Here is a 21,045-nt window from a genome sequence, read left to right on the forward strand (position 1 = left end):
TAGGAGCGTAAACTTTGGCTGTGGCAGGAGTCTGCGCATGCGGCTGGCCATCCGTCCGTCTGTCTGTCTGTCTGTCTGTCTGAGCCAGCCAGCCAGCCAGCCAGCCAGTGTTAGTCCCTGCTCCTGGCTCCTTAAAGTGGCAAAGACGAAGTCTGCTTCTCTGCCTCGCCTGCTGCTGCCTCTGCCTCTTCTTCGTTTCTGGGAGACCCAGCCAAGTCCTGCCCCCTCTCCCTCTCCCTCCCTCCTTCCTTCTCTCTGTCTCTCTCTCCCTCCCTTCTTCCTAGTCCGCCTCTCTTTTCCCCCCAGTAGTACGTCTTACCCCCCATGCGTCTGAAACGTACACTCATACGAACACTTTGCTCTCCTTGCCTACCTCACTTCGAAGCCCGTCTCCAACATACACATTTTTAGAGACCGACCAAAAAAGACCGGAACTGAAACAGATAGAAAGGCAGGCAAGACTGCATAACAGCAGTGAACGCAACAGAGAGAAAGAAATACAGTGACAGAGACAGAGAAAGAGAGACAGAAAGCAAGTGAGTGAAGGAGAGAGAGAGAGAGAGAGAGAGAGAGAGAGCGAGAGAGAGAGAGAGAGAGAGAGAGAGAGAGAGAGAGAGACCTACCCGCCCAAAGTCCCAGACTCCTGCTCAGACCTGAAGCCCCCCTTCCTTCCGTCTCCCCGAATGTGCGTGGCGCAGTCTGCTGTTAATGACAGAGTCTGTAACCTGATCTCCCCGCAGGGGTGCCCTCATCCAGCGCTTCTATCCCCCCCCTCTCTCTCTCTCCTCTCTTTCCGCAAACCCCCCCTCACACACAACTCCCAGCCCGTCGATCGCCAGATACAACCCCCCCAGCTTGCACATTGTTCCGGCCTCGCACCGCCAGCTGTTTCTGACAGACAAATTGCCGGGCGCAGAGAGAATGAGAGAGACAGAAAAGCGAGAGAAAGAAAGAAAATGATTGCTGTCGGAGGAGAGGAAGGAGGACTATTTTCTCTCTCCCCCGCTCTTTCCCTCTCTCTCTATCTTTCTCTGCACTTTCTCCGCTCAGCGCATTTTTCTCTCCCGGAGACGAGGCTCCTTCTTCGTCTGGGGGCCCTACGTGGAGAAATTATACACTTTACAGTCTTACAGGGGGAAAAAGGGAAAAAAACGAAAGCGCAGCTGCAGAAATGGATGTGCCGGCTGAAAAGGCAGCCCTCAGGGGGGGCATAAAAAAGAAAGCAAAAAAAAGTGTGAGAGAGAAGTGGAAATAATGACTTTAATCAACACTTTGTACACTCAGATCAGCTTAGTGGGAGAAAAACTCAGGCATTTTGATGGCTACCAGATGACGACGGCGCACAGCGTGCTACTTTACACAACTCTACATTGCTAAAGTTTAGATATCTCAACTCACCCGAAACTCAGAGGTCTCATTATTTGAACCCAATGGCCAGGGGCCTCTAGCAATACTTAGCCAGGGCTAGCTAGCCTAGCATACTACACTTGCACTGCTATTCTGGCAGACAGCCACCCTCTGCATATGAATCAATCGCCATATTAAGATGTTTTTCTTATTTATAGCTCCAGACAAATCATTTGTCTCATTTAGGCACATTACTTTTTTAATACCGCGCCATTAGCAGACTAATTTCATAAGCCTGTAACTAGTCGGGCATGATTATCCAGGTTAAAAATAACATAAAGCATTTGTGCTGGCATTATAATGGTAAGAGATGCATGCCTGGAAAGAGTGTTTGCTTTGCTTGATACTAAGTGAGTACCAATTCATTGATTCACTGTCTGGCGAGAATACAAAAGGAGTTTTGGCTCAGTTGGCAGTGAAAGGCTTGTTCATGACGGTATAGTCCACAGGCCACATAAACACCTCATTCATATCTCAACGTCAACTGCTCCCCGGAGGCCAAAACCAATCATGAGCCAGGTTTAATGGGTGTCTGAGCCTATACAAACTCATCAACTTCTAGTTTCAACGAGTGTCATACTACTAGACTACTCCAGAGCACCTCATTGGACAAAGACAGCTTTAACTGCTCCACATTGAAGTTATTATGAAATTAAATCAAATTACTTTGACTTGGGCATCTACATTTGTGCTCATTTCCGAAAGACACACATTTCCTGAACACACATAAGGTGATGTGTGTTCAGCTTTATCCTAAATTCCCCACTAAAATACTGTTACAGCCTATACTGCACCCCTATACTGTACATTAACTATTGATATACGCCTACAGCCACATACGAACCACGAGAGAGAAAGGGGAAAAAAAAGAACTCCAGGCTTGGTCTCTTCAGTTCCCATACTCCCACCACCACAAAAAGAGCTGCTCGCTGATGCTGAAAACTGACATGTCCTACACCAGGAAGCAATGAAGTAGCCCATTTTGTGAGCTCGAAAAAATGATGTTGAGGGAGGGAGGAAGAAAAACTGTCATCTGTGCCTGATTAGCTATGGGAGGGAGGAGGAGGAGGAGGAGGAAGAGGAGGAGATGAGTCAAAATGAGCTTGGTTAGAAAAGCACCACGCATCCCATCCCCTGTAATTTGGAGGAGCCAAATTGCCGCCCGAGTGGAACAGAGTACAGTCAGAGCAGGAGAGAGCAGGCCACCAGTCATCCATCCCATACGCCCTAAGGTCTGGGAGTGTCAACGCTGTTGAAGCTTCTGCTACTCCACTAACCTCTGTAGCCTGTAGTAGACCAAGACAGGCATGATGGAGTAAAGCTTATAGGGTGATTTAGATCAGCACCGTTCTATGTGTAACCTGGTTATTGTTTATTCCACTTGCCATTGTGTGTGTGTGTCTGTTACACATGCCAATACAATTCCATCACCGGGTCACGGACCTTTTTATCTCTTTACCCCACCCAAATAACAGTAACCAGTGCAACTTTTAACTGCCTCAGAACTGCCCGGTTCTCAGTGTGCGAATCCTGGCTGTAACTTGTGACATGTTGACTTGTCTGTAACTGACTTGGCACCATTGTGGAATCATTTAAATTTGGTGGTCGGTGATGGCGGGTGGTGATGGTCTAGATTTGGACAAGGCTGGAGGCACCCCATTACTTTATGGAATGGAATGGAAGGTGGGTGGACACATTAGCTCTACAGTGTCCAGCTGAATAAATGTGCGAACAGCCCACCAGCTAAAGCCAACGCACAACCATACTACAACAGCCAATTTTGAAAGGGCACAGGCCCTGACTCGGATTACATTATCCCACCAGCTACCCATGTGCAGGACATATGATGTTCAATCCGCAGCACTGCTAGAACGAGACATGCTTTTATTATTATTATTTTCAGAAGACCAAAAGTATGCACATCCCACCTCGCTGAGGCCAGGTGCAGGACAATAGAACGAGTAGAAGGCTGCACACTGTAGCTCCACTTTGAAGGTTTCAAGTCATACAACGTTTCCACCCAGCAGGTGGAAGGCTTGATGAGGACCCTGCTGGGTCGAAACATTGTATGACTTGAATAAACCGTCACAGTAGAGCTACAGAGTGCGGACTTGTACTGTTTCTATTTATTATTATTATTACGATTACCATCGAGAAGGTGATGTTTCAGCCACCATTGGGTCTTCCTCAAGCAAGAACACAGAGGCTTCCAATCATTTCCCAACAGAGGTTGAAAGGTCGCCTTCTGAATCATGATTAAAACAAAAAAAGTTCAGAAAGTTCAAGAAGTGCTGTGGACTTTGCTGTCTTTACAGATGACATTTTGCTCATTAGTTCTTTCCAAAGCGCAAAGAGGCGGTGGTCTGCTTGCTTGCTTGCTGTTGCAGCTTGACCCGTCTCACCTCTGGGTGTCTTTCCAAGAGTGTGACCACCCCATGACGTGGGTCTCGCAGACTCACAGACGTCCCTGCTCACTATCTGCCCCCACTATCAGCAGACCTCAAGAGAGGAGGGGGAGGAGGGATGTGGGGGGTGGTGTGGGGGGACTTGTGTCCAAGCACTGCAGGGCGCCACAAAAGACAACAAACTCAGGAGGGACGATGGTGAGAGCCAGAAAATCCCAGAGCCTTCAAAGAGACACTCTCCAGACCACCAGGAACAAACAGAGCTCTTTGTTCAAGACCATAAAGACCCTCAGTGAAATCATTTCTTCTCTCCTCTTGCTTCTTGCTCTCCGCCAGCACAGCTAGTTGTGCATTCCAAGGGCCTGGTATTGTAGCACACATGAGTAATCAACTATCATCAGAGAGGATTGGCTTTGTCTTTATATGTTTGTGTATTCAGAACCGTCTCCAGACTCCCTCTCCACCATACCCCAACCACTCCAACACAGAGATTCCCGACACCCGCCATTCACACCACAACAATGGCATCAAGCGGGACAGTTAATCATCCTGCATCTTCAAGGCCAGACCTGTTACAACCTGTTGGAGCAGATCCACGGGAGCTACGCAAGTCAGATCCCTACTCGGCTTTGCCTTGCCTGAGTCTATACCCAACACACACACACACACACCACCACCACCACCACACAACATGCAACATTTTCAAAGTCCCTGCAATACCACAAGAATGTGAAGTGGCCTGCCATCTTGACTCCCTTCCAGAGGCACTGGCTTACTTGGAGAACTAAAACCTGTAATTACCATGACACAAACTAGAGCATCTGTTTGGGCTATGCCCGGCTCCAAGCGTACTTCAAGTAGTTAATCTCCCGACCAAATACAGCAATGAAAAACAATGCTTGTTTGTTCCTGTGTGTTGTTCATGTGTGTGTAGGTGTGTGCTATTTACAACAACTGCTACCCACAACGATATGTAAATGGGTTATAAACTTGCTGTCTTGTTGAGTGCGTAAACAGAATGAGATGCTCCAAAATAAGCTACTTCACTTTAAGAGTCCTTACTCCATTAAAAGGTCCGCTACGCTACGAGCTCAAGGGTAAACCAAGTGTTTTCTTTTTTTCTAAGTGACTGACTGGAGTCATTCAGTCTGTGGAGTGGCAGCTCACCACAACTCAACAGTCACCTTACAGACAGGCGCTCCCAGCCGCCATGCAAATGACATCAGACCCATGCATTTGTCGCCAGTCTGAAATCAATCAGTCCACTAATGGCCAGGGGTGGGAGATCTTTCTATCTTTTAGACCGACGCCTGCCCTGACATTGTCATGGTTAATGCGCAGCGTGGGACTGATAGACGCGCTTGATCAAGTGCGAATCTCGCCTCCAACAGTCAGGTTAACAAAGGCGCACTAACCAGGTGTCAATTGCGCCGTAATTTTGCGCCACCGGAGACAGTTTTGCCACAAACATGGGAAAAATAGCCGCAGCGTCACCCAACACAGTTCTGGACACCAAAATAATAAATGGCCTAGCAAGTAGCAGCATTGCACATTGCCATGTTTTGTCGTAGGTTCAGTTAATAGCCTATACTTTATAAGGCTACTTTGGGGGGCATATAGTCCCCATGCTGTTTTTAGCAGATTACCTACCCATCATCCAAAAATGATGTAGCCTACGACTGACACTGGAGGCACTCGTTCACATTCACGATACGTCTTTGAAAGCGGCGTTTCTCTAACGTCAACTATTTATGTCACGGCAAGTTCCCAAATTATATCGCGGCACGCAACAAAATAAGGCAATTTATCATGTTGCAGGTAGCCTGCGCGCTAGATCCTCCCATGTTTATCGAGATAGCGTACACAAAGCGTCGCAGAGTAGCTTAGGCTCAGTAGCCTGGGACTCGGACAGACCTTCAAACAGATTGCTTTTTTAACATCGATCATGCGTAAAAATGGCAAAAGGGTAGTGCTAGTTGATGGCACACTATGTCTGCGCGCAGTTGCGAAATCGAACTTACCTATGTTGATAATGCAGGAAGTGCTCGCTAGACGTCGGCCAAACAATGTTGCCAACTCTTTTCGGTTGAATCCCAGCTATTCTGCCATCTGGCTGAAATTCCCAGATAATGTCTCAGTTCGCCTGGTTAGAAATGTCCCCGTGTTCACTCGGCATCGCCCTCCACCGACACCCATGGAGTTGATCAACTTTGATCGAGCCTTTCTGTCGACATAGTGGAAAGAAATTCCGTCCGTTTAGTTCGCCTGCGATTCCTCGGTGTGGGACATCCCTCGATGTCAGACTAGTGGCCGACCGTGCTACTCGTTCGTTCCTGTAGGAGGAGGAAGTGCCGTCCGCGTCTCACTGTAATTAGACGACCATTACCACATCATTTCCTCTGCGCATATTCCCACACCAGCGACTTCAGAAAGTGGCCACCTAAAGCTATTTGAATATTTTCGCACACATATATGAAAATGCTCCTGTAACCCCCAAGGTTAAAGGCGCGGTTTAAGAGACACTAAACAAACACAATAAAGCTTCTAAGCAAGTGTCAGGATTGTCAGGCTATTTAACGACTTTTCACATGGTTGCACACAACAAGGATCAAAATTAAATTAAAAATTCAAACTCCTAAGAAGTTTAAACTCTTTTATCAACAACTGCAAATTAGCTCTGTTCAACTTCTTTGTGCCCAAAATGTCCTAGGCCTACAAGCCACAAGCATTCCATTCACCTCTAATTTGCACCACCGGCGCATTTAAAGGGCTGAACTTACCTGCACTCTGAGGGTGGACTACCTAGCCTAGGCTATTATGGACTTATTTTTCATTGGTAATCATATTATGATATTTGACAATATGGGTAGACTGGAATATGTCCCCAATACTCCACAGGCCTATATGCAGGGGTGGATTAATGCATGGGCCTGAGGTGCCCAAAGGGGCCAGGCCAACTTGGTCTCGCGGCCACAACCCACACTGGCCTTCAAAAACCACCTTCGCAATAATACTATTTCTAAGGTGCTTCGTGTGCCAGCCAATAGTGTACAATGAACTGGAATAGTCCCTTGGCTAAGCAAGGCCCGGGGCCCAAGGGGGCCAGAGGCCCCAAGCGGCCAGGCAAACTTGGCCCCGCAGCCACAATAATAATAATCTTTCCAATTATTTGAGTTCATGAGTTGCTACCATTGATTGTGGTTGCTACAGAAATGACCGTGTTGTGTGTAGGCCTACCTGTTTGGTGGATTCGGCATTTAAAATGATCCTTTTGGGCTTTCAGTCATGACTGATGGGTAGTAATCTCAGCATAGCATCACATGCCTGGCCATGTGATATTAATTTTGTCATCTCAAACTAAGGGAGTGAGTGAGATGGGATTTGCCATTCCTTGCCCTAAAATTGATTAGAATGCAGGGAATTGCATCTAAAAAATGCAACAAAAAAATCTGGGGGAGCCCCCCCCAACACCCCTACCCTAATTGTCCGCGCACCAACAGTACCCTGTGCTGAAACTGTGTTGCCGTTCCTCTGAGCACACACTATGTGTCCCACTCTATAGCATGGAAAAACTGGTGTGTAGGCTATCGTAGTGTCCAATTACCTGCTAGCTGTGGGTAGACTGGAATAGGCTATGTTCCCAATACTCCACAATATTAGGCAATAGGCCTAATTAATAGAATATTTTATCATCAAGGTTATAATGATGGGACACACACACACACACACACACACACACACACACACACAGGCTGTGTAGCTCTTCAGCTCTCTCACCTCCCTGCTGCCCAAGATCTTCGCCCAGCTCCAGGTATCACACACACACCTACACACACACACACACACACACACACACACACACACACACATTTTGTGCGCAAAAAAAACATTTGATGCGCAAATTCTACCAGTAGGCCTAACCCAATGCATGGATGGGCAGTGGCAAGTAGGCTATCAAATAGGCTAGACTAGGCTACTAAATAATCAGTTGAAAAAAATAATCATTGATCATTTGAAATCATTGATAGTTCACTTCCAATGTCACACTAAGTTATGTAAATGTCTATAATGATGGCCACCACAATAGGACGCCATGCCATAACAAAGAATATCGGGCATTTATTCAGCCTCTGTGTGTTTGGATGAGCTCACCTCCAGGAGCACGCGCAGAGAATTTTATTTAGAGCTCCTTGACGGCTACTCTGTTTCAGACCGCTGTCGTCATGGTTACAGGTAAACATGAAGGAGTAAGCTTGGCTAGCCTAGCTGTGTCACCAGTCACCAGCAAATCGGCCACCAGACACCCGGACGTCCAGAAGCAAGATAACTCCTCACTCTTCTGTCAAGTTACTACAAGGATTCATCGTCCCACATAAGGCTCGACAGGTGATACATCTAGACTGTTCAATATACACATATGTGCTGTCTTTGAAACTACTATTGTCCTCGAACGAGATGTCAAATGGCTAGCATAGCATCTGTGGTGTAAACTTTGCTAGCAACTCGATACTTCAGCAAAAGCTGCATCCGTGCTCCACACATAACGTCAGGTCAAAAGTATTATTTACAGCTACTACAGCTTAGATATCACGTCTGTTTGGTCAATCGTGACCTGTATTATTTCATTGAAATGTTGTATTCAAAAAGTTGTGTTTTGTTGTATCAACAGTTACTGACTGTAACCTATGCCTTCTAACTGAACTTTACATTTACATTACATTACTATTGTAACTATTGTATCATCATTTACATTGAATATTTGTGAAAGTTGGACAAAAGTAAACAGCACATTGTACTAATTGTAAACAAACTGTATGGATTCTAATATGTTTTCAGTTGTGAGAAATGGTGAACGGACGTGAAGGGGAGGAGGACATTTCCTTAACCCCCAAGCATAAGCAGACCTCCCATATCCCTGGCCTGTCTCTCGCCATGCATGATGCCGACAATGAGGAGAATGCCAGCAGGCGCCGCATAGGCATCGTGGAGACAGATTCAAATTATGTGAAGCTTGCAAAACAAGGGGGACACAAAGGTATTATGCTATTGCTTGAGGTGTCCTATGTCACCGCTTGTGACATAAGCATGGCTACAATTTTGTCCAATTTTCTCTGTCATTCTGGGTTTTTTTTCCACCATTGCCATGCTGGAATTGCTTTGTGTGTTTCCAGGGTTATTGTGGCATGAGGATACAACTCTGAGCGTCAGAAAGCCTACGCCATACAAGCCACCTGCTTGGTTCAGCAATGACACAGTTGACCATATGCCTCTCAGGTAAAAAAAAATGCAGACACAAGCAGAAGAATGTTATAAGCCCTGTTACCACACACATGGAGACATCGCATTGTTACATTGTGTTGTTTAGGAACTATGGGTGGCTCCAACAATAGAGGACAGATCTGTAACTGTCACACGAATGCAGGGTGTAGTGTTTGTTTTTGTAGGGTCTAGGAATGCAGCTGATGTCTGTGTGTGTCTCAGTGACTAAAAGCAGGCAGAGATCTTATCACTTTTTTTTTTTTGCAAGACTACTCTGTCTTGTTTTGACTGCCTGTGGGGAAAAAAAAGCTCAGAGAAGCAAGGACCCATTTTGCTGTGTTAAAGTTAGGTCATCCTCCTCCTCATCATCGTCGTCCTCCACCTCATTATGGGCCGAAGGGACTCTTGTCACAGTTTCCTCTGCTTACAGCACGACTAAAAGAACCGGTGCAGGGTTCTTGGGGCACGAAGAGTTCCAGAAAGGTCCAAAGATGTCCACCACGCAGCCGCTAGATAGTCCCTTTGGGGGGGACAATAAGTCAGCTTGGCAACGAGAGGCTGATAGAGTTGCTACTGAAGAGGTGAACTTGTGCACAGTGTGACTTTGTGTGTATTTTTAACCAGTGCCCGTTCTGCTCATAATGGTGTGGTGAAATGTAGGCTATACAGTACAAGCAAGGAGGAGAATTAAAAAAATAAATAAAAAACGCAACCTCGAAAGGGCTGAAATTGCCTTAGAGCTTCTCGAATCATGTTAATTCTACCCAGTGACTCAGACCTGTCTCTGCATTTGTATCTGAGTGTTGAACACCTCTTGTGTTTGCCATGCTAAACATGTACTGACGGATGGATGTGTGGGTAGGTTTTTAAACACACAGCCAGCCAACATTTCTATGCTAAGGAATGAGCCCATTCCACACAGACTCTTTGATTTCTGTGTGTGGTGGTACGTGCGTGTCAAATTGAATCTTCCGGAAACCCTTGATGAAATTTAAAATACATTACATCAACTGCCAAATATATACCATGTAATCGATTCACATAACTTTGATCTTGTTTGATTTCTTCTCAGATACGTGCCATTGACAATTCAGCAAATCAACTGAAGGAGCTCACCATAACCCCACAACACTTCCAGGATTCCAAGTTCAGAAAGCAGTAAGTTCCTTTATTCATTGACACTGTGTCGCCACAAGATGGCAGTATTGAACTTCAGATTTGGGGAAACGAAAAAGTGACATTGTTCTAAACACCACCGAGGATCACATTTAGGATTTCAGAATGATTGAAATGTAGATTATGCAGAACAATTGTTTATATACATGTTTGAGTTTAATTTGAATGTAGTCGTATGTCTTTGAGAAGGATATTGAGTGTGTATGCAAATGTGTTATAACCAAAATCAAGCAGTGTTTTGTGAGGCACTTCTCACTCATGGTCTGGTGGTGACGCATTAGGCCTAAAACATTGTGATGAATTATGGTAGTTTGTCTCTTGAGTTTTGTTTCTGCATAAAACATTTTTTTTCAATCTGAGAGGAATGAAATATATTTCTAGTACATTTTGGTCCAAAATGATTTGTGCTGTACTTTTTGTTCACCAGGTCAAGTTATGTATGTTTTTCTATATGTGTGAGATATAAAATTATGTAATATATTTTTGTATAATTCTGAGAAGCATAAAATTTCACCTATTATATAGAGAAATATTTCCTTTTATCATCATTGTTACCATAATGCCACACCAACTGAAGTGGGTAGCCAGTAGAAGAGCCCTGGCCATACAGTAGCCAGTAGCCAGTAGAAGAGCCCTGGCCATACAGTAGCCAGTAGCCAGTAGAAGAGCTCTGGCCATACAGTAGCCAGTAGCCAGTAGAAGAGCTCTGGCCATACAAAAAAGTCCAAAGGCAGTGTGAGAAAAGTGATCCAAATGGAGTCATATCCAATTTGCCTATCCTATTGTGACTAAAATGGAGCCTCAGCATACAAAAAAAAGAAAGAAATCTCACCACACCGGTCTACTGTTGTTTTATCTTTTCACCTTCACTGTCAACCTGATTAAGCAGTGGGAAAACATATTATTCACCAAAAAAAGAGACACCAAGCAAGCAAACAGCAGAGACCAGTTTGTGGTGTTTTCTTTGAGAGACTTGCACGGGCCTGTATGTAGTTCCTAATGCTTGAAATAGAGTGTTTCTCATGTTTGATATAGCTTTAAAAATTAGCTATGTCCCAAAGACTAGCTTATATTTGGTCACCCTCCAACAAAAAGGAGGATGTAATTTGTCAGCATTATAATCGTTAAACTTCCAACACTTCAATGATTCATGGTTATACAAACCCCAACTCCGGTGAAGTTGGGACGTTTGGTAAACAGTGAATAAAATCAAAATGCTATCATTTTCAAAACATTCAATCTATTTATTAGATGGAGAATAGTGAAAAGACAACATATTAAGTGTTAAAACCGAGAAAAAATATTGTTTTGGGGGACATATGTACTCATTTCTAATTTGATAAATCCAACACGTCTCAAAAGAGTTGGGACGGGGACAATAAATCGCAGCAAATGTCGAGGAAGACTAAAAACAAAACAAAAGACAACACTTAACAGTTAAATACATTGACCGATGAGATGATTTTATATAAAAACCAGTGTTAATTCCTATCTTGGACATGATTTCACCAGCTTAAATGGTGCGTGTATTCCTTGTCATGTTTTGCAAGGTTGTCCTTTCTGTAGTGCTTACAGTATGACAGGTCTTGACCAAAAGCCCACCATTTTATCACCTGCTGGTCCTTATGATGGAGCCAAACTGTTAAAACATAGTAGAGAATGCAATTTGACCTTACTATGTGGCAGTAATCGAAGATCTCCCTTCAAAATATAATGCATGAGTGGCTTTTCATGCTGTTTAAAACCCATTTATACCATTCAGCACTGTATTTAACGCTACAGATGAGTGAGAACATCTTAACCAATGCACTACTGCACCCGCATGCCATCATGGAGGCTGACTTTTGAAGTTAGCACTAACACAAGTTGGATGGTCCATTTTCACTGTAGCACAGGATGTGCAATGCTCTATTATTGTCAAAAAGAATGGACTTCTGCTGACTTCTGTAAGCAAAGGACAGTTTCCCATGTCTTCTGGGTTTATTTCAAGTGACCTCAGGTGCTTAGGAGAATGTTACACCCCTGTATCATTTGCATGCATTAAGCATTCTTAATATGGTCAATTTTCAATAGCTCTAGCACTCCAGGAATTAGAGTGAGACTACAGCCAATATATATTTCATGATGTCATGAACCTATACAATGATTTTAGTAACAAAAATAGTCTTATATACACTCAATCGTGGTAAATCAAAGGGAATTCAAAAATGTATGTAATAACTATGGTAATTATTCCCTTTGCATCTTTAACTCTGAGTGACTCAGCCTCTCTGTGATGAGCTTATACCTGGACACCTATATTGTCCGTCATTACAATTCATTTTGAAATGTTCTTCTTTGTTGTTTTATCTTATTTGGATGTTTACTAAATTTCACTGATCCCCGTCCCAACTTATTTGAGACATGTTGGATTTATCAAATTAGAAATGAGTACATATGTCCCCCAAAACAATATTTTTTTCTCAGTTTTAACACTTAATATGTTGTCTTTTCACTATTCTCCATCTAATGAATAGATTGAATGTTTTGAAAATGATAGCATTTTGATTTTATTCAATGTTAACCAAACGTCCCAACTTCACCGGAGTTGGGGTTTGTAATTTGTTATTGCTCTGAGTAGTCTCTGTCTCTCTGGCATAATATATACAACAATTATTATACTTCAAAAATGTTCTATAAGTGAGTTCGCAATTACCGGCGCGAAATGCATTATGGGTAATATTCGCCATTTTGAGAGATAAACAAAACAGCGTTGCCCCGGGATACAATAAAACGTGCATGATATTTTATCTAGCCGGGTTACTCCGAGCATGTAATGTTGACAACAAACAATTCACACAACCATTTAACAACCCCAAATTACTCAACATTTCGCTGGTAAATCAAGGAGGATCTTGGGGTTGAAAACAAGACATTTTTGAACTTTTTAAGTGAAACCAGAATTAATTAACGAACTTGTTTTGGAGAGATGTCTGGTAAACTAACAGAATGCTAACTATCCGGGTTGCTAGCTAAATCCGATTATGTAATGTTGACAACAAACAAGTCACACAACCATTTAACAACTCCAAATTACTCAAAATTTCGCTGGTAAATCAAGGAGGATCTTGGGGTTGAAAACAAGACATTTTTGAACTTTTTAAGTGAAACCAGAATTTAATAACGAACTTGTTTTGGAGAGATGTCTGGTAACTAACAGAAGACTAACCATCCGGGTTGCTAGCTAAATCCGAGTATGTCATGTTGACAACAAACAAGTCACACAACCATTTAACAACCCCAAATTACTCAACATTTCGCTGGTAGATCAAGGAGGGTCTTGGGGTTGAAAACAAGACATTTTTGAACTTTTTAAGTGAAACCAGAATTTAATAACGAACTTGTCTTGGAGAGATGTCTGGTAACTAACAGAAGACTAACCATCCGGGTTGCTAGCTAAATCCGAGTATGTCATGTTGACAGCAAACAAGTCACACAACCATTTAACAACCCCAAATTACTCAAAATTTCGCTGGTAGATCAAGGAGGGTCTTGGGGTTGAAAACAAGACATTTTTGAACTTTGTAAGTGAAACCAGTATTTAATAACGAACTCGTTTTGGAGAGATGTCTGGTAACTAACAGAAGGCTAACCATCCGGGTTGCTAGCTAAATCCGAATATGTAATGTTGACAACAAACAATTCACACAACCATTTAACAACCCCAAATTACTCTAAATTTTGCTGGTAGATCAAGGAGGGTCTTGGGGTTGAAAACAAGACATTTTTGAACTTTTTAAGTGAAACCAGAATTCATTAACAAACTCGTTTTGAAGAGATGCCAGTTAGCCAACACATAGCTATGTCTTCAGTACAGCTTTACATGTCCTTCTTAAATTGAATGTTTCATTAATTTATTCTACCAGTTCATGATACAGCTTCATTAATCACCTGTGGCCACTGTCTGTCATCGTCTATCCATGAAACTTTATTCAAAACTTAATTCAGGCTGTCATTTTGATGGTCTCAGTCACCAGAATTGATAAGCGCAGCAACGATAGATGGCATAACGGAGAACGGCACACTTCAGCAATGGCGACAGTGCACAAGCGGCACCCATGAATCGCAATGCAATCATTCTAAAATCTACAGAAAGCACCACTTTTACCCCACTACGAAATCCACAAAGTATGACATTTATTTCCCTCGTTTACTGGTGTGCAGCTCAGTGTCCTACCGCTTTGGGATGGCAGGATCTGGTATCCACGCATTTGTTTATCTACCGTTTTGCGTTGCTAGGTCAATTTCGCGCAGGCGCACTAGTAATTGCGAACTCACTTATTATGCAGAGGTGTTTTGATCCAGTTGGTAAGTAATTACGTCGTTAGATGCTGTTGGAGTAACGGATGATTTTAACGGTCCCCTTAAAGTAAGGCATTAGTGTTGTGTATTTACTGCACTTTGAAATAAGGAACCTTTTACTTCATCTGATTTAAATATATAAAGATCAGAGTGTGAACTTTGTCAGCACAATGTCAGTCTCACAGCTTCCCTGCATCTGCCTTGAAAGTGTGACAGGAGTTAGGTGAGCCTGAAGTGTGAAAATGCTCAACTTCTGAAAGCTACAGGCGATTGTAATCAATCATGTAAAATAGGTGTCATGTTAAGCTATCTGATCCGACTGAATGGTTTATCCATTTCTAACTTGACACGACACATTTGGGATTTGATATGATGAGTGCAGCACAAAAAAGGAAGTGTCTTTACTGCTAATGGTGGTTTCCTGGTAGGTTGTTTCCTTGAGGGTTTTTTATATGTATGCATAGACTCTGTGTTGCTGTTATTTTGTTTGTTTGTTTGTTATTTCACTTTTTGGCTGTAAATTGGCCTCAAAGTAGAGAGTGACAGTAAATTAGTAGGAAGTAAAGACAGAGGGCGGTTCAGGAAAGGACCTTGGGTTGAATTTGTTGTCAGTTTCCCACATTGTTAATGTGGACGCTAAACTACACCCCTCTCTTAATGACTTCCCTAATGACCACTTTTAATTTATTCAAACTCGGAGATCAAAATGGGAAGAAGAACTAGTGTTGTTAGTGTAAGGTGACATTAGTCAGAGTGAGTAAATAGGTAGACTCATCATCTTGGGTGTGGTCTTAACCAGATCATACTTGTGTGATCCATTGCTTAATGATGCAACATGTGATGTGGAGAGCTCCATGAATAATCAGGAGAATAAAGGAAAAAGCAAAAAGGGGGCGTTTGCACCAAGACTTTTGAGCCGTGTATTGCTTGGTGCGTCCGCTCACAAAAAGTAGTAATCACTAAAAGTAACCAAAAAGAGGCGCACACAAGGCTTGTTTAGTAAAATGTATATTGTAGCCGAAAAGTTATGTTTGTTACTTTTAATGAGGAGAATAAAAAGCCTAAACTGAATTAATTCAAGAACTGGAAGCCAAAGGTGAACTCTGAAAAATTTGGATTGACGTCGGGTTCAAAGAACCTCGGAACAGCAAACACAAACTGGCAAGCAGTGTGCCACAAGTACTGTTTATTTCCCTCATACGGTACAGACTCTCTGGGCTTACAGCCACCATTACAGCACAGGCAAAACTGAGGACATTATGTTCAGTACGCTTGGCAGAGCCATCAACTGTATGCCACTGTTGCTCACTAAATGCTATTGGCAAATTATCTACCTTTCATGTCTTTTTTTTCTCAAGATCTTGCCCTGCGTTCCACAGCAATTTTAGTTAATATCTACCAATTGCTGATAAGAATGATCAAGGCTAGATTAAGCCTTTAAACGACAGAGGTGTTGATGTTGTTCGAAGACGACCCTACCCTTGTTTGCTCTGTGTGTAGAGTATCATATCCAAGGTCTCTGTGCGCTGCATTGTTTATGATGGACCTGTTTTGCAACAGACATTGATCAAAGAGCAGCAGTTTGCGCATAAACAAGCCCTCCGTGGCCCTACTGTGGTTGTGCTAACGGTAGGGCACTCATCTACTACGCAAAGGCTTGAAGCCCCCCAAAAATACTTAAAAAAACAAAAAACAGGCCCTCAGCATACACACGAGGCCAGGGGACAGTACACCAGTGACCAGAGAACACTAATGGCGCACAACGGGTTGCTTATCTGTTTAATTTGGCCGTTTTGGTGGAGAATTTATTGGGCAAATAGTGTCGTGGGATGTCCGGAAACACAGTGACCTCTGAAATATGTACACACAGGCAGGGAAGCTGACAGGGCGAGACAAAGGGGTTCAGTTTTCCCGGGCCCAGGGAGTGAGGAGGGCCCAGAATTGGGTAATCATTACATTTTATGCATTGGACTGGGTGCCCTTTCAGATGGCTTTGTCGTGGGCCCAATTAAAGCTATCGGCGGCCCTAGTACAGGAGCAAACAGGGCCCTCTTTTGGATCCAGACACCTGCCGGGGGCCCTCTGGTCTAATGGGTAACTGAGCGGATGATATGCTCTGTCAAACAAGACGGTAATAATTCCTGAAATGTATTCTCAGGGGGCTGGCAGTGGGACAACAGATAGGACCAGACATAAGCCATCCTCTTTTGAAGGGTGCACATTTACGATAGCATCATTTTAGGTCAACCTTCTGGCGTGTTTGTGAAGGGGCCAACCTCATGAAAATTAAATAAGGCACAAGCGCTGGTGTTGATGTGCTTTAGGTTTTTTTTTTGGCCCTCACCGCATCCCATTGACAATGTAACTTTGTGTGCCAATAATTTCCCCAGTTTTGTGCTGTGCTGTCCTCGGATCCTGTGCCCGTTGTCGTCTCTGGTTGTCAGTTTTATGTTGGACATTTATGACATTCAAAATACAAATATCATCTATTTGAAAAACAACCCACAAGCCAATTTTGAAATGTTTTTTTCTTCAGACATATCAGGGTTTAAAAAAAAAAAATGTTAAATGAATGTGAAATTCATGTATAAAACTGACTTTACTAAGGCATCAGGTAAGAGGACAGGGGAAGCACCATGCGTTTTGGAGAATTGATTTGCCCGCCTGTGTGTTTGCAGCTCTTCAAGCAAGAACCCCGCCCCGGTCAGCATGGCCAAGCTCTTGAGCTTCGCTTACTTGGAGGAGGACAGGACTCCCGCCAGATCCTCAGCACACAGTAGGTCCCCTCCCCTCCTCTATTCCCCTTTCATCACCACACCGCTCCAGTTTAGGCCAAACATTCAAGTAAGAAAAGTCACTATTTCAAAATACCCATCTCAGGACACGGGATGCACTTAATGGAACACTGCAACCTCTCCGAGTTAATTAATCACCGTCCGAATCCTACGTCGTTAGATGCCTAAGTAAGTCATTGCTTGGCTAATGAAGACTCTGGACCGCCCCTGCTGTCTGTGAGCAGAATATAATGCTGTATTCCATTTATCACTGTTACAGAAGAAGTCCTTCATTACTCCCCTACTGCTCTGTTTAGCTCCAAAAGCTTTTCTCCTCTACTCTGTGCACAGCACTAGGGAAAAGACAAAGATCGCCAGTGGTTATCCAGGCCCTGCCATGGCCTAACGGTAGGGCACTAGGTTACTACACTGGCGACCCGGGTTCGATTCCGGCCTGGGTCATTTGCCAGTCGTTCCCTGTCGGTCTGTCTCTCCCCACTCGTTTCCTGTCCCTCTGTCACTGTCCTATCATAAATAAAGCACAACACCGCCCACCCCCCCAAAAATACGTAAAAAAAAAAAAAAAAAGGCCATTGTTCATCTACCTGACGTGTTGACATGTTCTAGCTCCCATTTCTGAACTTCATTATGATGAACTTGGTGGCGTTGCATTGGAAATACATTACTGTGCACATTATATTGAATTGGGCATGTTGAACAAGAATGAAAACTATACTTTTAATGACCAGTCCTGAGGGGAGCGTCCATCTTTGATTTTGAGGTCAGGTCAGGGTGAGCCTAGCCTACACGAAGGCAGTTGCAATTGAGAACCTGATCCGGATACCTGATCCCACTACTGGAGGGAAAGGAATACAGTGCACTTCCCCTCTTCCCATCTCCCATTAAAATGTGCACCACAGCGTTATTACCTCTGACCTGTACTCTACCTAATGGGAAAGCAGGCCTTGACATGGACACATCTCATTTCAGCTCACCCAAACTACTGTGGAGACATGACCTACTTACAGATAGCATCTTAACTCCACTGCCTGCTGCCTCACACTTGCAGGCGAAAGGAGCCAAGTGAAGTGTTCCATTCTGACAGCTCAACGGTCAACAGGTCGTCGCGGCGAATCAAAACGATTGAAACATTTATGCTGTTGATTTGATTGGCCGCCGCAGGCAAAATTCGCTCCTGATTTGCATAATAGTAAACTTGGCCGAGTGTTGTCGCTTTGTTTCGCCCCAGCTCGCTTGCCTATGCCCTCACTTCGCTTTTCTCTTAACAAAGAATGAATGAATGGCGAATTGCACTTCGCTTGGCCAAATATGTGTGTGTCTCTGGCGTCAACAATGCCGTGTGTGTGTGGGCTCGTGTGTGCGAGTTTATGTGCGTGTGTAAGAGAGAGAGACAGAGAGAGTGTGTGTGTGTGTGTGTGTGTGTGTGTGTGTGTGTGTGTGTGTGTGTGTGTGTGTGTGTGTGTGTGTGTGTGTGTGTGTGTGTGTGTGTGTGTGTGTGTGTGTGTGTGTGTGATGGACCGGCTACTGAACTGACTGAATGTTCTTGTGCTGCAGGTCCGAGGTCTCCTCTGACAGGCAGCCCAGTCGGCCTGGAGGTGCCTGAGTAGCCTCTGGGGCCGGCTGACAAAGACTGAGGGGCTCAGTGTCCACCTCTGGCAGCCTGGCTGCTGCCTCTGCCCCTCTCATCACCGGGGATGGGCTCTGCGCTTCAGAGGAAAATACTGTCCCCTTTCCCCAAGTTTAAAAAAAAAATGTTCTGCACTTGTGTGCGTGTGTGGTTCTGTGTGTGCGTGCGTGTGCGTGTGCGTGTACGTGTACGTGTGCGTGTGTGCGCGCGCGTGTGTGTATGTGTGTGTGTGTGTGTGTGTGTGTGTGTGTGTGTGTGTGTTTGTGTGTGTCTTCCTGTGTGCACTAAGTGAGGTGTGTTCTTTGACTGTGTGACCTTGTTTTTTTGAAGATATGCTAATAAAACTGCTCAAGTATGAAGCTGCTTATAGTCATCTATTTACTTGAATTACATTTTGTTTGCAATATGAACGGATGTGTCATGATCAGTCTGTTTTAGAAATGGGCCGACTAGGCAATTGCCTAGGGCCCCACCAAAATACTGTATTCCCTATGTAGAGTCCGTGAGGAAATGGATCGCACTCAGTTTTTCTTCTTTTCCTGTTGTTTTCTTTTTATTTTAGCATTGCAGGGTGTAGCTGCTGCTGGTGTCAATAAACCCGGTCCACGCATTCTTACTGATGATCATGACTCTTTATTATCTTTGCTCGTCATGAGCACCGTGAAAACTGGCAGAAACCAAACAAAACACATATAATGCATTAATATTTAAGCAAAACCACATACAAAAATGTATAAAGAAAATACAAATAAATTCAAAGTTATTACCGTGTACGCCTTGTACCAGCAGTAGAATCTCTCGAGCGTGGCAAACGCAGCGCACGCTACCTCATTTCAGAAGTGCTTTTCCTGACCCTACCGCTTCCAGGTCACATAAGTTCACTTAAGGTCACATGATGTACACGGTTCAAATTATAACGATGAACAAAAAGGTGGAAAAATATACTCCTGCCCACAGATACACAACCCAATAATCATACATAAACAAAAGAAAAAAATAAAGAAAAGTATCAGAAAAAATACTTAAATCTGTCAAAGTGAATGTTTGCACAAAAAAGGTCTCTGCTCTCATATAGGCCTATCAGGGCCAGCTACACAGGGACTGACATGACAGACGTTTCGGCTGCACAGAGCCTTCTTCAGTGTCACCTATGTAGAGGCCGCCCAATAGCCAGCCCCGCTATACTAAAAACCAAGCAAAAAATAAAATAAAAATTAAACGGGGCCCCATCCATATCTCACCTAGGGCACTCACATGGGTGCACCTCACCTCAAATCTCAAGAAGGGATTAACAGTTCAGGGTGAGTTTTAAGTAAACAAGGTCAATGTCCAGATGCAAATGGGTGGTTGACGTTTAAGGCCGTAACACACTTAAAGGAGGAAACATATTCCAATTCCTGAAAAAATGGGGGGGGGGGGGTGTGTGTGAAAAAAATAAAGCACTCAGTGGTCCGTGGAATTTCGCTTAATTTTTGCCATTTTTGGGAAAATGTGTCCTGTGGTCTGACATCATTGGTGCGACTTTTCTGTAAGATACAATAAAATGATTAATATTCTGCACAAACATATACCCAATGCTCTCTCTGCTATTGTTCCTTTAACCCCCACCCCACACACACAGTACTACCCACCAGCACCCCCATCCACACACGCCTATGCATCGTACAGGCAGACAACTGTGATTTCACTGCATGGTTTCACTGTATTACTTGGAATAATTGTGTGAGTGTGACAAATAAATCTCCTGGTATCCTTATATCCTTGCATGATGCATGAAAAATAAGTGAGGATTGAGTAACACAATGCCCAAGCCACACCACAGGAAATTCACTGCATTGAGGCCATTTTAATCCCTTTGTATTTGTGACTGACCTCCGAGCTCATGCTAACTAGATAATGATATTGTGTTTAACCTTAATATTTTTTTTCCTTCTATACGAGCAGTCACACCACGGGACACCATAAATGAAGCTAAGCACTGTGTGACAGAAACATTGCAATATGTAGACATATTAAGAGGTTAATAGTCACCTTA

At 43.7% G+C, this 21,045-nt stretch overlaps 2 protein-coding genes across 4 annotated transcripts in view; one reads left to right on the forward strand and one right to left on the reverse strand.

Annotated features, from left to right (window-relative positions):
- Positions 1 to 6,152, reverse strand: part of LOC134461241 (activin receptor type-1-like) — a 51,452-nt gene extending 45,300 nt beyond the window's left edge. The window contains exon 1 of one of the 2 annotated variants that reach the window (XM_063214022.1): positions 5,834 to 6,152. The gene's annotated coding sequence lies outside the window, so the exon portion shown is untranslated. Of the gene's footprint in view, positions 1 to 623; positions 723 to 5,833 lie in introns of those variants that run through there. The other variant, XM_063214023.1, reaches the window with a different exon arrangement.
- A 1,891-nt stretch (positions 6,153 to 8,043) lies between these two features.
- On the forward strand, positions 8,044 to 19,369 carry LOC134461243 (uncharacterized protein C7orf57-like). 2 transcript variants are annotated; one of them, XM_063214024.1, is made up of 7 exons: positions 8,044 to 8,198; positions 8,649 to 8,847; positions 8,984 to 9,086; positions 9,502 to 9,652; positions 10,144 to 10,229; positions 17,267 to 17,364; positions 18,938 to 19,369. In XM_063214024.1, exons 2-7 carry the CDS (start codon positions 8,658 to 8,660, stop codon positions 18,988 to 18,990), a joined length of 681 nt encoding a protein of 226 aa, XP_063070094.1. In that variant the 5' UTR covers positions 8,044 to 8,198; positions 8,649 to 8,657; the 3' UTR covers positions 18,991 to 19,369. The 2 variants fall into 2 exon arrangements, with proteins under 2 accessions (XP_063070094.1, XP_063070095.1); XM_063214025.1 differs by having other exon boundaries at positions 8,044 to 8,189.
- The last annotated feature ends 1,676 nt before the right edge of the window (positions 19,370 to 21,045 follow it).

The sequence above is a fragment of the Engraulis encrasicolus genome, chromosome 13, assembly GCF_034702125.1.
Source record: "Engraulis encrasicolus isolate BLACKSEA-1 chromosome 13, IST_EnEncr_1.0, whole genome shotgun sequence".
NCBI classification, from domain to species: Eukaryota; Metazoa; Chordata; class Actinopteri; order Clupeiformes; family Engraulidae; genus Engraulis; species Engraulis encrasicolus.